The 11,748-nt window shown below is 40.2% G+C and overlaps 1 protein-coding gene across 2 annotated transcripts in view; it reads left to right on the forward strand.

The window, feature by feature from the left end:
* The first annotated feature begins 295 nt into the window (after window positions 1-295).
* creb3l1 (cAMP responsive element binding protein 3-like 1) overlaps window positions 296-11,748 on the forward strand; it is a 37,197-nt gene continuing 25,744 nt past the window's right edge. For both annotated transcript variants that reach the window (XM_046057559.1, XM_046057568.1), the window contains exon 1: window positions 296-706. In XM_046057559.1, the coding sequence (XP_045913515.1) occupies window positions 596-706 (111 nt within the window). In that variant the 5' untranslated portion in view covers window positions 296-595. The remainder of the gene's footprint in view (window positions 707-11,748) is intronic.

Genomic DNA, 11,748 nt, shown 5'->3' on the forward strand with positions numbered 1-11,748 from the left:
ACTTCAGAAAATGTCTATACAGTTAAGCACCAATTTTTACCAAGAAAACTTCCTCCTATTTGAACATGTATCTGGCAATAAATCTGATTCTGAAATGTAGCTTCAAAAGTGTACTTACCTGCTTGTGTAAATGTACTTTCCACCACTGTGGCCTACATTACATTTTCTTGCTAAGATAAGAGTTTATATTTTATGTTTTGGGCGTGCTCTGTTATTTGACGCCACGGGGCGGTCCTTCACTCAATATTCATTAGACGCGTGGGGGAGACAGCGCACGCGAGTAGAGAGGCTGAGCCTCACGCACACAGCTGGATGGATAGCACCGTCTCCGGTACACCAGCAGAAGGATGTGAATTTCCGACGTTTGTCAAGTCTGTCACTAAAAGAAAAGCAGCAGCTGGACTCGGCTCGTCCAACCAGGTTTACATAGTCTACAGGTGGTCACAAAAGAACTGCTGGATACTGACACAGCACGTGCAGCTGTTTGATGAAAAGCTTCTTTTTAATGAGTTGATTTTAAGATTAGCGTTCACGACCATAAGTCCAGATAGCTACTGCCCATCATCCACGGAGCTGTAGACAGACACCGGCAGTCATGATGGAGTCTATCTTAGACAGCTTAACAGCAGAGAAACTCTATCCGCCCGGTGGGACCAACCTGTTGGACCTGGAGGAACTCAGCGACGGAGATTTCCTCACTAATGTGGTGAGTTCTCGCTCCTAATTACTCTTTCCGTTGCTTCACATGTCTGTCACCTGTGTGAGTCTACAGTAAGCCTGTACATAGGCTATTTATGAGTTTAAACTGTGCAGTCAAGTTGTTTCTGTTCTGCTGGAAGTCAGCTGTCTGCATTTAAAGTCCCTTAAATCAAACGCACCTCTCCTGCCTGTTCCGCCCGGAGCCGGACCTCATGAGGGCGGTGTAGCTTCTAGATCCTGACTGATATCCGGGGCTCCTACTCTGCGTGCGTATGTGTGCGTTTAATTGTATAAACCAATATGTGCGACTGGCACGGGCTGGCGAGTTACTGGTTAACTTGTGTTGTGAGTGTATGTGTGTGTGCGTGCGCGCGTTTGTGTGAGTGTGTTTAGCTGGCAGGTGTTGCAGTTCTCAACAACACACCCAACTATTAGCCTAATGTGGAGCTGTGTGTGTGTGTGTGTGTGTGTGTGTGTGTGTGTGTGTGTGTGTGTGCGCGCGCGCGCGCGTGTAAAAGACCATTAATTGATCTATGAACAGTAAATATAAATAAATGGTCTTAATTAGTTTTCAGTTAACTCTTTAAGTGTTTGTCTTAATTTAACCTTAATTAGAATGATATCGTGTTTCTTAATGAACTCCAAATTAGCTCATAAAGTAATGAATGCCTTGCTGACTGCTGAAACAATTATTGAGTAAGTTGATTAGTTGAATATCAGAAAATTAATTTTCAAAAATTTAGATGTAAATTTTAATAACTAATTCATTGTTTCAACTTAAAAAATATTTTTGCAATAATTGCAAAAAATATTACTTGTTTCTCAAATGTGAAGATTTTCTGGTTGTCTTCTGTGATAGCAAACTGAATATCTTGAACTTGGTCAGAAAAAACAAGGCCTTTTAAGATGCCTCACTGGTCTCTGCACTTAATTATATGTCTTTATTGACACTAGTTATCCATTTGGTAACTTTGTGTTACCTCTCGCAGATTTCTATCCACTATCTCAGACAGTTCTGCACTTTCAAATTGCAATTATGCCATATCTGCTGTGGATACCTTGTTTTAAATGAAACCAGCTCAGTGCTGCTGCAAAATAATCACACACACTTTTCTGGTGCACATAACTCTTCCAGTTGGGATTTGAATGTGACATAATACAGATGCAGGGTACACACAAAGTTCAGACCGTTAAATCTCTCTCTCCTCTCCTCTCTACGTCACTGAGCCCCTTTTTAAGACCACCTGTTGTCACCAACCCTGTCTCCATATCCTCATCCAAAAACAACAGGTAACCGGGCACGACAGCTTCATATATCATCTCTCGTAGCTCCTGAGACATTGCATTTTCTTCATCAGATTCCTGCTTGTTTATCAATACAATAATCGCTGTGTTGGTTGGAGATGCAAACGTGGTGTGACAGGAAACACATATTTGTTTTACAAAATTAAGGATGGTAATTTGTTACATTATTCAAAGCAGTGAAACTATTGTTTCGAGTTCCCAGTTTTGGTTGTGGTGACTGTACTGTCGCAGTTAAATGTAGTCAGATCAAACTGGAAAGTGAGGATTGGTTCCAGCCCTTAATGTGCGACAATGTGTTCCTCTTCTTCCCACCCTGTTTCCATCTGTACTGCGGGTGCGCCGCACACCTCCAGCCACAAAATGCCAAAAGTACACTGCCATGCCCTCTGTGCATGCCACGCTTGACCAGGCTTTGCACTCTTAATGAATGAAAACAGACTGAGGACCGTTTCACTGCTTCACCCTGAGAGTTGCATGATAAAAATGAGAACATCAGAAACTGTGTTAGCTGGAAGTACTCTTTCTTTATTTCTGTTCTATTACTTGTTGTCTCTTTTTCCACTCTGTGTCATTCCCTCCTTTCTTTTTTTAAACAGCACAGGTTTTTTAAGCAGACCTCTATTCTAGTCAGTGAGTCAGCCGAGCAGTCTGCATGTGGTTTATACCCCCTCCTTCTGTTCTAAATAAAGTAGTCCACTCTGCTGTGAAGCCACTAGGCTGGGCTGTACCACTGAGGACCTGGGAAAGGATGGCTGATTAGCTGTACTGCAGGAAGGTATGTTTATGCATAGTGCAGTGAATGGGCCACTTCACTCCACAGTAGCTTTCTGCCTCAGCACTGGACACTGGCTCATGATGTACCTTGACCTTTTGACTGCTGCTGATGTATTAAACTAACATTACTTTTCTTCTATATGTCTAGCAACATAATCATATACAATAAACTAGTGTAGCTGCCAAAATAAGCCCTAATCCAGTGAACTCTTGACACACATTTGCCAGTTTTGTTTCATTTCTCTTCCACTCTTCACCTTCGTCCACAATGATGCAAGTATGTTTCTAGTTTAAACCTGCAGTAACTTATTTTGTTTGGCATTGATATTTTATCTCCATACAAAGGTTGATATGGTGAGCTCGTTTTCAAACAGTTAGCTAATTACACATTAACAAATACAGAGTAACATTAGCATTCATTAGCACTCTGCTTTTAGCTGTGTTTTGGTCGCCACCAACTCGCCTCAGTGTGGCTGCAAAATGCTCCAACATTAGCCAGTTGCTAACTTTGTCTATCTGCTGTTTGTTGCTGGGAAGCTAGCGTAAGTATAATAAAGCTTTTTTGCTGAAAACTGTCTACTGTGTCTAGAAATGAAAGTAAAGAGAGCAGTGAGAGTGAAACATATAAGTAATGTTGTGGGGCCTAAAACCAAAACCTGCTAAAAGATGATATTAATCTGCAAATAGCTGAAAGAAACATGTTCTCCATGTTGGCTCATCACTACGAATGACTCTTTCACATTACACACTGTCATTTCATCCATTGTTAATATAAGAAGGACTATAGCAGCTTCAATGTTGGGAGAAGAGTTGTCAGAATGAATCTGAAACATGTACATAAGTGCAGAGTGCATTTTTCACACATTGCACAGTGCAATATTGGCTCAAATGTGCTACTTAGACCAAATCCGGGGAATGAAGGCCAATGCCACTGTGGGCAACAGTCTTTGCTCTGTTCTGAATGGACACAGTGACATCAGCTCACTGTTTTTTCATAAGATGTGCTCCGTGGTGCAGTACAACAATAATACGCACACTTCCTGCTCTGTGCTTTGTTTACCTCTTCCTGTACACTGAGTGTCCTGGTGATAACTAGGAGGAAAGACTCAGTGTCAGAGTGGGCATTACAGAATTAATGGAGATTGCTTAAGGAAAAAAACAAGTGACAGTCATTATCAGCAGGACCAATGGCTGCTTGTTTTCATAGAATGAAGTACCTATGCCCGTATTTTAAAAAAACAAAATATATATATATATAATATGTGTGTGTGTGTGTGTGTGTGTGTGTGTGTGTGTGTGTGTATATATATATATATATATTTATGTGTGTGTGTATATATGTGTGTGTGTGTGTGTGTTATAGCATATAATAATAGTTAAATAAGTCTAGTAAACTCCACTTGAGGCAATCCCAGCTGACATTGGGCAAGAGGCAGGGTACACCCTGGAAAGGTCGCCAGTTCATCACAGGGCTGACACATAGAGACAAACAAGCACACACCCACACATTCACACCTAGGGGCAATTTAGACTCTCCAAGGAATCTTTGCTGAAAGTTAAACTAGAACTAAAAAACCTCCAACTTCAAGATGCAGGTACCTTTCCTACACACATGGAGTAGAGATTGAATGACGTCATTGACACTAAGAACAGTTTTATTGCCATTTTTGTGCAAAACAATTCCTGTTACATGTGAACTTGCCCTGGCTGCAGTTAGAATTGAACATGCCGATCAGTGACGATTGCCATTACTGTTGGTCTGCAGTAGTGATCCAGCTGCATGTGTGCATCATGTGCACTGAACCATATATATCATGGATCACGTGTGGATAACAACATTTACCACCTACTGGGAACTTCTATGGGTTTTAGAACAGCTCAGTGTGCAGCTCTCCTAAGTCCTGGAGGAGACATGAGTAGGGCCGCAGCTGAAGATTATTCTGATGATTCATTAAAAACTTAAAAACACTCATCACATTACTCTGACATTATACCAAAAGCAAGTTCTTACAGTTGAAAAGTTTAAACAATTGATTGTTTGGCTTTTTTGTTGTTGCTGGAAATGACTTTAAAGAAAGCTCAAATATTAAAGACAGACCCAGAACGGAGATTTATTAAGTTTAAAGTCATGCTGGACAAATGCAGGGGCAGATGCCAGAGCAACTGCAACACACTACATTGACATTGGATTAAATGTCATTTCATTAACTGTCTGTTACTTCGGACCGCATCTAATTTATATCATTGCAAATTGAATATGTTTGGGTTTTGGACTGTTGGATGGATGAAACTGTGAAATTGTGATGCGGCAAGATTTTTTTTTAAAGCAATTTAGCGATTAAGGGAGAAAACAATCAGTAGAAAAAATGGATATAATCAGAATTGCCCTCATTTTTATATATATATAGTACAGATTTGGACCGCAGGATAAACACATACACTTACACACATGCACAAAGTGAGGTTAAGCAAGGACAGTAGGTGTGAGTTGTATTCTGTTTCTAGTCTGCGTTTGCACTAACACCAAATCTAGAGAAAACATTATCTGTGGATAGTTAGACCACACATCCTTTCACTGATAAACATGCACACTTTCCTCCATCTATCCATGTTATGTTTTTCTCTACATTTATATTCTGCTCCCTAGTTTATTCTCTGTTCTATTCTCCATTCAGACCCTGCACTCCAGCTTTAAAAGGACACACCCATCTCATTTGCATGCTCGTTGCCGATTGGGCGATGAGCTTCCAGCTGGAATGTGAGCAGGCATGCAGCTGTTTGTGTGTGTGCGTGTGTGTGTGTGTGTGTGTGAGTTTGACCGTATGTGAAGGAAAAATACTCTGTTTTACTGAGAACTATAGCTGAGATCACGTTGGCCCCAGCGCACTCACAGTAACCACCTCAGCTCCCTCTTCCCTCCTCTCTCACTCTCAAACGTAGTTCAAGTGAAGCCACAGACAGCCGACCCACTGCAGCCACACAGCACCACATGAAGCCAAATACAGTAGAGAACACTGCCATTTTCTTATCAGCCAGGATTACAGCATAATGACATGATGTTTTTAGGACTCTCGCAAATGCAGTTTCATTTTACGCTGCAAAAAAAAAAAAAAAAACTTCATCTTAACCAGTCATGGTGTCTTTTATTGGCTGTTAATGTCTTATTCGAGACAAGTTAAAAAGTCTGCATGTGGAGTGAGGTTACTTCACCTGTTTATCTTTGAAGATTTTTGTAGATATAAAAGATTATACCAGTGTTTTTATTGCATGTTTTAGCCAACTTTCCAAATACTTAACACGACCTTTGATCATTTTCCAGTGCATACTTTGACAAATCAGACAATTAGTCCACTGTTGTTTTTCTCAGTGAATCACTTTGTCTATTTAATATCCAAGCATATGCAGCTTAATTTTCTGTTGCTCAAATAATTGATTCATTGACGAATCGTTGCAGCTCCGCTCGGATAATTTCCCAATTCCTACTGTAACATTTTAGATGATTGAATATATGGCGATCTTTTGTGAAGCAATTGACGGTCAGCATTGAGAGTGGAATTAAAGCTAAAGCTAATTTTGCAAAGCTAAACATAGGCTAAAACATGCAGAACACTTGGTCTTGGTATGGTCTTTTAAGTGTAATTGAAAAAAGGGAAACAAATGTTCCTTATTTAAAAACAAGTCTTGAGCAAGGTTAGGTATCAGAACCAGCTCTTAGTTGGAACCCATTCCAAATGAATTGGGTATTCATTAAGAATCTTTGCGCATGATTCCTGCAAAGTTTGAATCCACTGTCTACATTGCCAGCTTGTTTATGAAATGCTAAAAAATTGTGACAGCAGTGATACGGCAGAATGTAATCACTTTGTGAAAATATTGTCATGCAGAGAGGATGTGTGTCTAACATGACGGAGCATTTCCTGCACCCTGGCGTAAGATGTCTCTGGGTGTGGCCAAAGCACCTCCGAGCCAGCTAATCCTAGGACATCTATAGCAACAGTAATTTATGACAATCACTGTTTGTTTATGGCAGCATAAATCTGCTGAAAATAGAAGTGGTTTTGCTCTTAACATAATTAGGTTTCTTTTTCTTGCTTGAATAATAATAATTCAGGATAGAGACACTTTATTAAGTTTAATTCATTTTCTTTTCCATGTTGTTGTGAAGAGTTTATGATAGTTTCCACTGCATTGTTCATGACATAATGACATAAAATGTTGGGCCTGTCTCTCAGTACAGTTTATCCCTGTGCTGTCTTTCATCGCTCTCTCAGAGAAAGTAAATATTCTTCTGTCTGTGAGCATGTGATTCGGTTGCTGTATGATTGTGATGAAGGTGCAGGAGGCGGCTCCTCTTACCAACAAACTACTACTACACTGGGGTAAAGGGAGTGACTGCCACAGCTTGGCTCTAATTCTGACAATCCTTACAACACCATACGTCACATGCAGACCAACATTGGTGATTTGGTCTTTTTCTCCTTGAACCAGTAAGCCATCCAAATGAAAGGAGAGGAGAGAGAGATATGTTATGTCCACATGTTAATTACAGACATATCAGAGTCGTGCTCTGCTTTTGTAATTACCCCTTGCGTCTGTCGTTCCCAGCTCTTTCCCTGTGGGGTTTACATCTAAGCCCCATCCCTCCTAATGACACACCGCCACTGAAATAAGTTATAAAAACTGTCAACTGTTTTTTTAACACCGTTCTCCTCCCTAATGTGGTCCTTTCCCAGCAGAGATGGTTCAGGTAATGAAAGGTCCAGACCTCTGTTGACACTAACTGCAGCTGTTCCAGCGCCAACTGTCTAACACTGGAGCTCTCTGGACTCATTAAGCTTCCTGTCCTAATAACAACAGTAACAGCTTCCTCTGTATATTTATCTCTGTGTTTTAAAGCCGTCGTGTAGACATAAAATGAAACAATTACTAGCAACTAGCATTTGCCAGCACTGTTCACTGTTGAATTCAACAAGGGGAAATGGTCCACTTAATGTTGGCCTTTACTCCAAACAATCCACTGATAAGACACACTGTATTATCTGCACATGTAATTAGGCTGAAAGTTTTAGTCTGCCTGATAATTTCGCACTACACTAATGCGATTATATTTCAGTCCTTTTCTGCTCACTTTTCATAGACAAAATAAATTTTTCAGGGACTCCACCGTGGGTAATGACGAATGGTATTTCCCCTCTCATTCCCCGCTCCTCTCATTGTCCTGTCCTCCCTCTACTGTCAGAAACAAAATGCCTCAAAAATATTACAAAAACCAATCCATCAATCTTTGATCTTTTGCATACTAAATACTTGATTGGATTTACCAAGTGCAGTAAATCTGATTTTCTCTTAAGTTAACTGCATAAAGACAGAGAGATCATCACTGCACAGGTTGTACATAGTGGTGTGACAGATGAATGACTGCAGAGGAAGACTTTGTTAATTATAAGTCATGAGGAATGTTGGGAGCTTCCGATTGTTGTAATGATGACTTTTGGCTGCACTGTGACAGCGCATGGTTTGACTTATGAAAACAGTTACAAGAGATCCCAAAACACAAACTTTAAATGGGATATACACTTTATCATCCATCCATCTCCTTGTAGCTTATTCAGAGCCCTCAGTCCAGTCTGAAGTCCACTTCCAGGTTTTGTACCTAACTGACAGATTTCTCTTTACTTAGTAAACCGGAGCAGGAGCGAGATGTGAATGAAACAGTCTGCACATGTTCAGTCTTGAGAGCAGGAGGTCTTATCAGCCAGAATAGTTCAACATGTGTGGCGTTGGAAAACCATCAACACTGCCATGGGTACATCAACATCATGCCAGGTGATGGATAAGAAAAAGATTAGCCTCAAACATGGCTGTGCTAGTAGTAGGTGAGGTGTGGTGATGGTGCAGCAGATAAGACACATGCTTTTGGTGTGAGAGACCCGGGTTCCCAGGTTCGAATCCACTGTGAGACACCAATGTGTCCCTGAGCAAGACACTTAACCCCTAGTTGCTCCAGAGGCGTGCGACCTCTGACATATATAGCAATTGTAAGTTGCTTTGGATAAAAGCATCAACTAAATGAATAAATGTAAGAGCTGTATTACAGGCTCCAGGTGTGTTGTAGATGAGCAAGTGGATAACAAGACATCAATTAAGGGCCTATTCTAAAACCTCTGGAGGTAAATACTAAACTGTAGAGCTGCATATAAATTAAAGGGCCACTGCTGGAACCACGATACTTAGTGTATAAACAGTAAAATATCAACACTTCTGGTAGAAAGCAGTATAAAGGCTAACACTGTTGGTCTAATGCAGCTCTTAGAGCTAATTTAGATCATAATTTCTTAAATTTTCCCTCCCTGCATCTCTCCCAGCATTATACCAATGTCACCCACGTTTGTCCAAATGGGAAACCTCTCACTGCTTATTTTTTACTAGCCTGGTTTAATTGTGACCTATATTCCCTAATGGAGCAGAGTTAAAGGGCCAGTGTCTGGGTCATTTAACATTCGGTGCAGCAGGAGAACAAGGCTGCTCTGTAAGTATTACTATTCCTTTATGTGGGTGTGTTTGTTTATGAATGAGCGAGTGTTTACTTGTGTGTGTGAAAGAGCAAGTGACGGCAGGATTACTAAGTGCAAGCACACACCTTGATGGGCATTGTGTGGTCATTGTTTTATCCTGTAGTGAGCTCTGCGGAGCCTTGAGAGTTTATTTAAATACAAATATTGATAAGGTTCCTTGACTGACTATGAAATCACCTGGCTGCTTCGTATCTGGTTGCTTATTTTGGGCCAAAACTGATTATTATAAAAAAAGAGTCTCCCTTCATCTAAAGACATAAATCACAGGTCACCATAGGTTCCAGCAGCCTTGAGGGGGTTACAATACATTTAATTTCAACACGTGTTTTATTTAATGGGTAAATCACTGTACATTCTAACTAATTCTTAATATATCTTGATTTGGTGACATATGTGTTTCCTGGTGTTAAACAGCAAGAGTAGTTTATTACTACAGGTCCCTGAGTTCTTTTGGAAATCATTCATGGCTTCAGAAAACACACTATATGCAGCTACTTTTCACAAATACAACGGAAGGAGTATTGGTTTATCGGTTTACAGCGCAGCCCAACAAACTTACATTGTTTGAATAAAGAAGTCAATCAATAATTGGCCTTTTTCCATCATGCACTGAGGCTGATCCTTCTTTTTGCATTACTCCTCTTTGATCTGCTGACAAAGAAATGCTGAGAAGGACCAAGTCTCGTTTTCTAGACGTGATTTGATCCTTGTCATCGCTATCCTCTCTGACAAATTATTTGTGTTTCCTGTGACTGCTTCAAAATAAAAGCCAGCCCATGGCAGCAACAGTCCAATGTTGTGTTTGCATTAGCAGTATACAGCTAGGACACAGTGTTAGTCGAGTGAACAGTGAGGCTGTTATCAGTGAGATAAAATTAAAAACAGTGACGCTGGATTACACATGTCTCGTTTCCTGTTATTCACATGTGAAATTTTCTTTCAAAGTACATTCCAGTATGTGTTGGTCAACAGACTCTCTCTATATATACCAATATACAACCAATAACCTTTATAATGGCTGTGTTATATTTAGGTGTCCCAGTTCCTGGGCCCTGGTGTTGTGCAAGCTGGTTCACTGTCAGCTACTGGAGTCCCTAAAACAAAATTAGCCATCTCTTTAATGTATTTAGTTACATTTCCTATTATGACAAATAAAAATGTCGGGTGTGAAAAATATCTTTTATGCCCCCAAATCCCAAACCTTCCTCCCAGCTCACTGTTGATATTTTCAAAACTCAACAGAGTTCACAGTTGATTTACAAAACCTCAGCAGTTCGTCATGTGTCATGTGCTTCTGGTGTTTCACTCACCATCTGTATGTCTACCATTTCAGTGTGTGTGTGTGTGTGTGTGTGTGTGTGTGTGTGTGTGTGTGTGTGTGTGTGTGTGTTTGAGTGTGTGTGCGTGTGTGTGTTTGAGTGTGTTTTTATTAGACAGCTGCATGTGTCCCAGAGTTTCACCACAGACACGCTTGACCTCCTAAACACAGTCACAAATGCAGACACACACTCTGAGATGATACATGTCTGAGGGTGTGAATGTTACTTAAAGTTGACTTGTTTGAGCAGCGTTTAAAGAACTTTTATACATCAACACTGATTCCCAGTATAGTCTATAACTTATTTGGCTGCAGTGATGGAGACGACTACAAGCACTGACGCTTTGATGTGTGCATACAATTTGAAAAGTCCAGAGAAGCCAAATAAATAAAACTCCAATCTTATTTGTTAGTGCCTGGATGTAAGTACTACCTGACAGCTTTAATTCAGGGAATTCTGAATCCTCAAAGTTCTTTATACTGACAGGAGGAGTGCTCACAAATTGCTGACTTTTACCTATCATAATAGAGCTATGCACTAAAACGTCTAAAACCAACTTAATTTAGACTAATAAAGTCTAAATTAAGTTAGTGCTGGTGCTGGGTAGGTAGCAGGCAGAGGGTTTATCAGAGCTGCCTGTTTCTTGATGAGAGTTTGTGGGAAGGAAAACCAAAATAATAAGCTGATAGAGGCCAAAAAGCTCCTTAGAGCCGATGGGAACTGCAGAGTTGTGTGAGAGTTCTTTGTTGGTTTATCACTATGAGTCAGCCTTTCATTCCACCGTTATTTATATTAAAAATATTTATTGAAGTTAACTCTGTATTTATTATCCAGGTGGTGTCTTTATTGTTGCTACTGGCCTGATTTAATCTGCTGTGACAGATTTTTGGAGAAGAGTTAACTAATTTCCAAGAATGATACAAGCAAAGCAATTTTTGTATTTGTTGCTTGATCAAAGTTATTTTAGTCACTATGTCTGTTAGAGAAGACTCAAAGCAGAGTTGACTTCTATATCTGATTGGTTCCAACCAGTGTGTGTGTGTGTGTGTGTGTGTGTGTGATTTTAAGGTTTGCAA

The sequence above is a fragment of the Micropterus dolomieu genome, linkage group LG01 (assembly GCF_021292245.1).
Source record: "Micropterus dolomieu isolate WLL.071019.BEF.003 ecotype Adirondacks linkage group LG01, ASM2129224v1, whole genome shotgun sequence".
NCBI lineage: Eukaryota > Metazoa > Chordata > Actinopteri > Centrarchiformes > Centrarchidae > Micropterus > Micropterus dolomieu.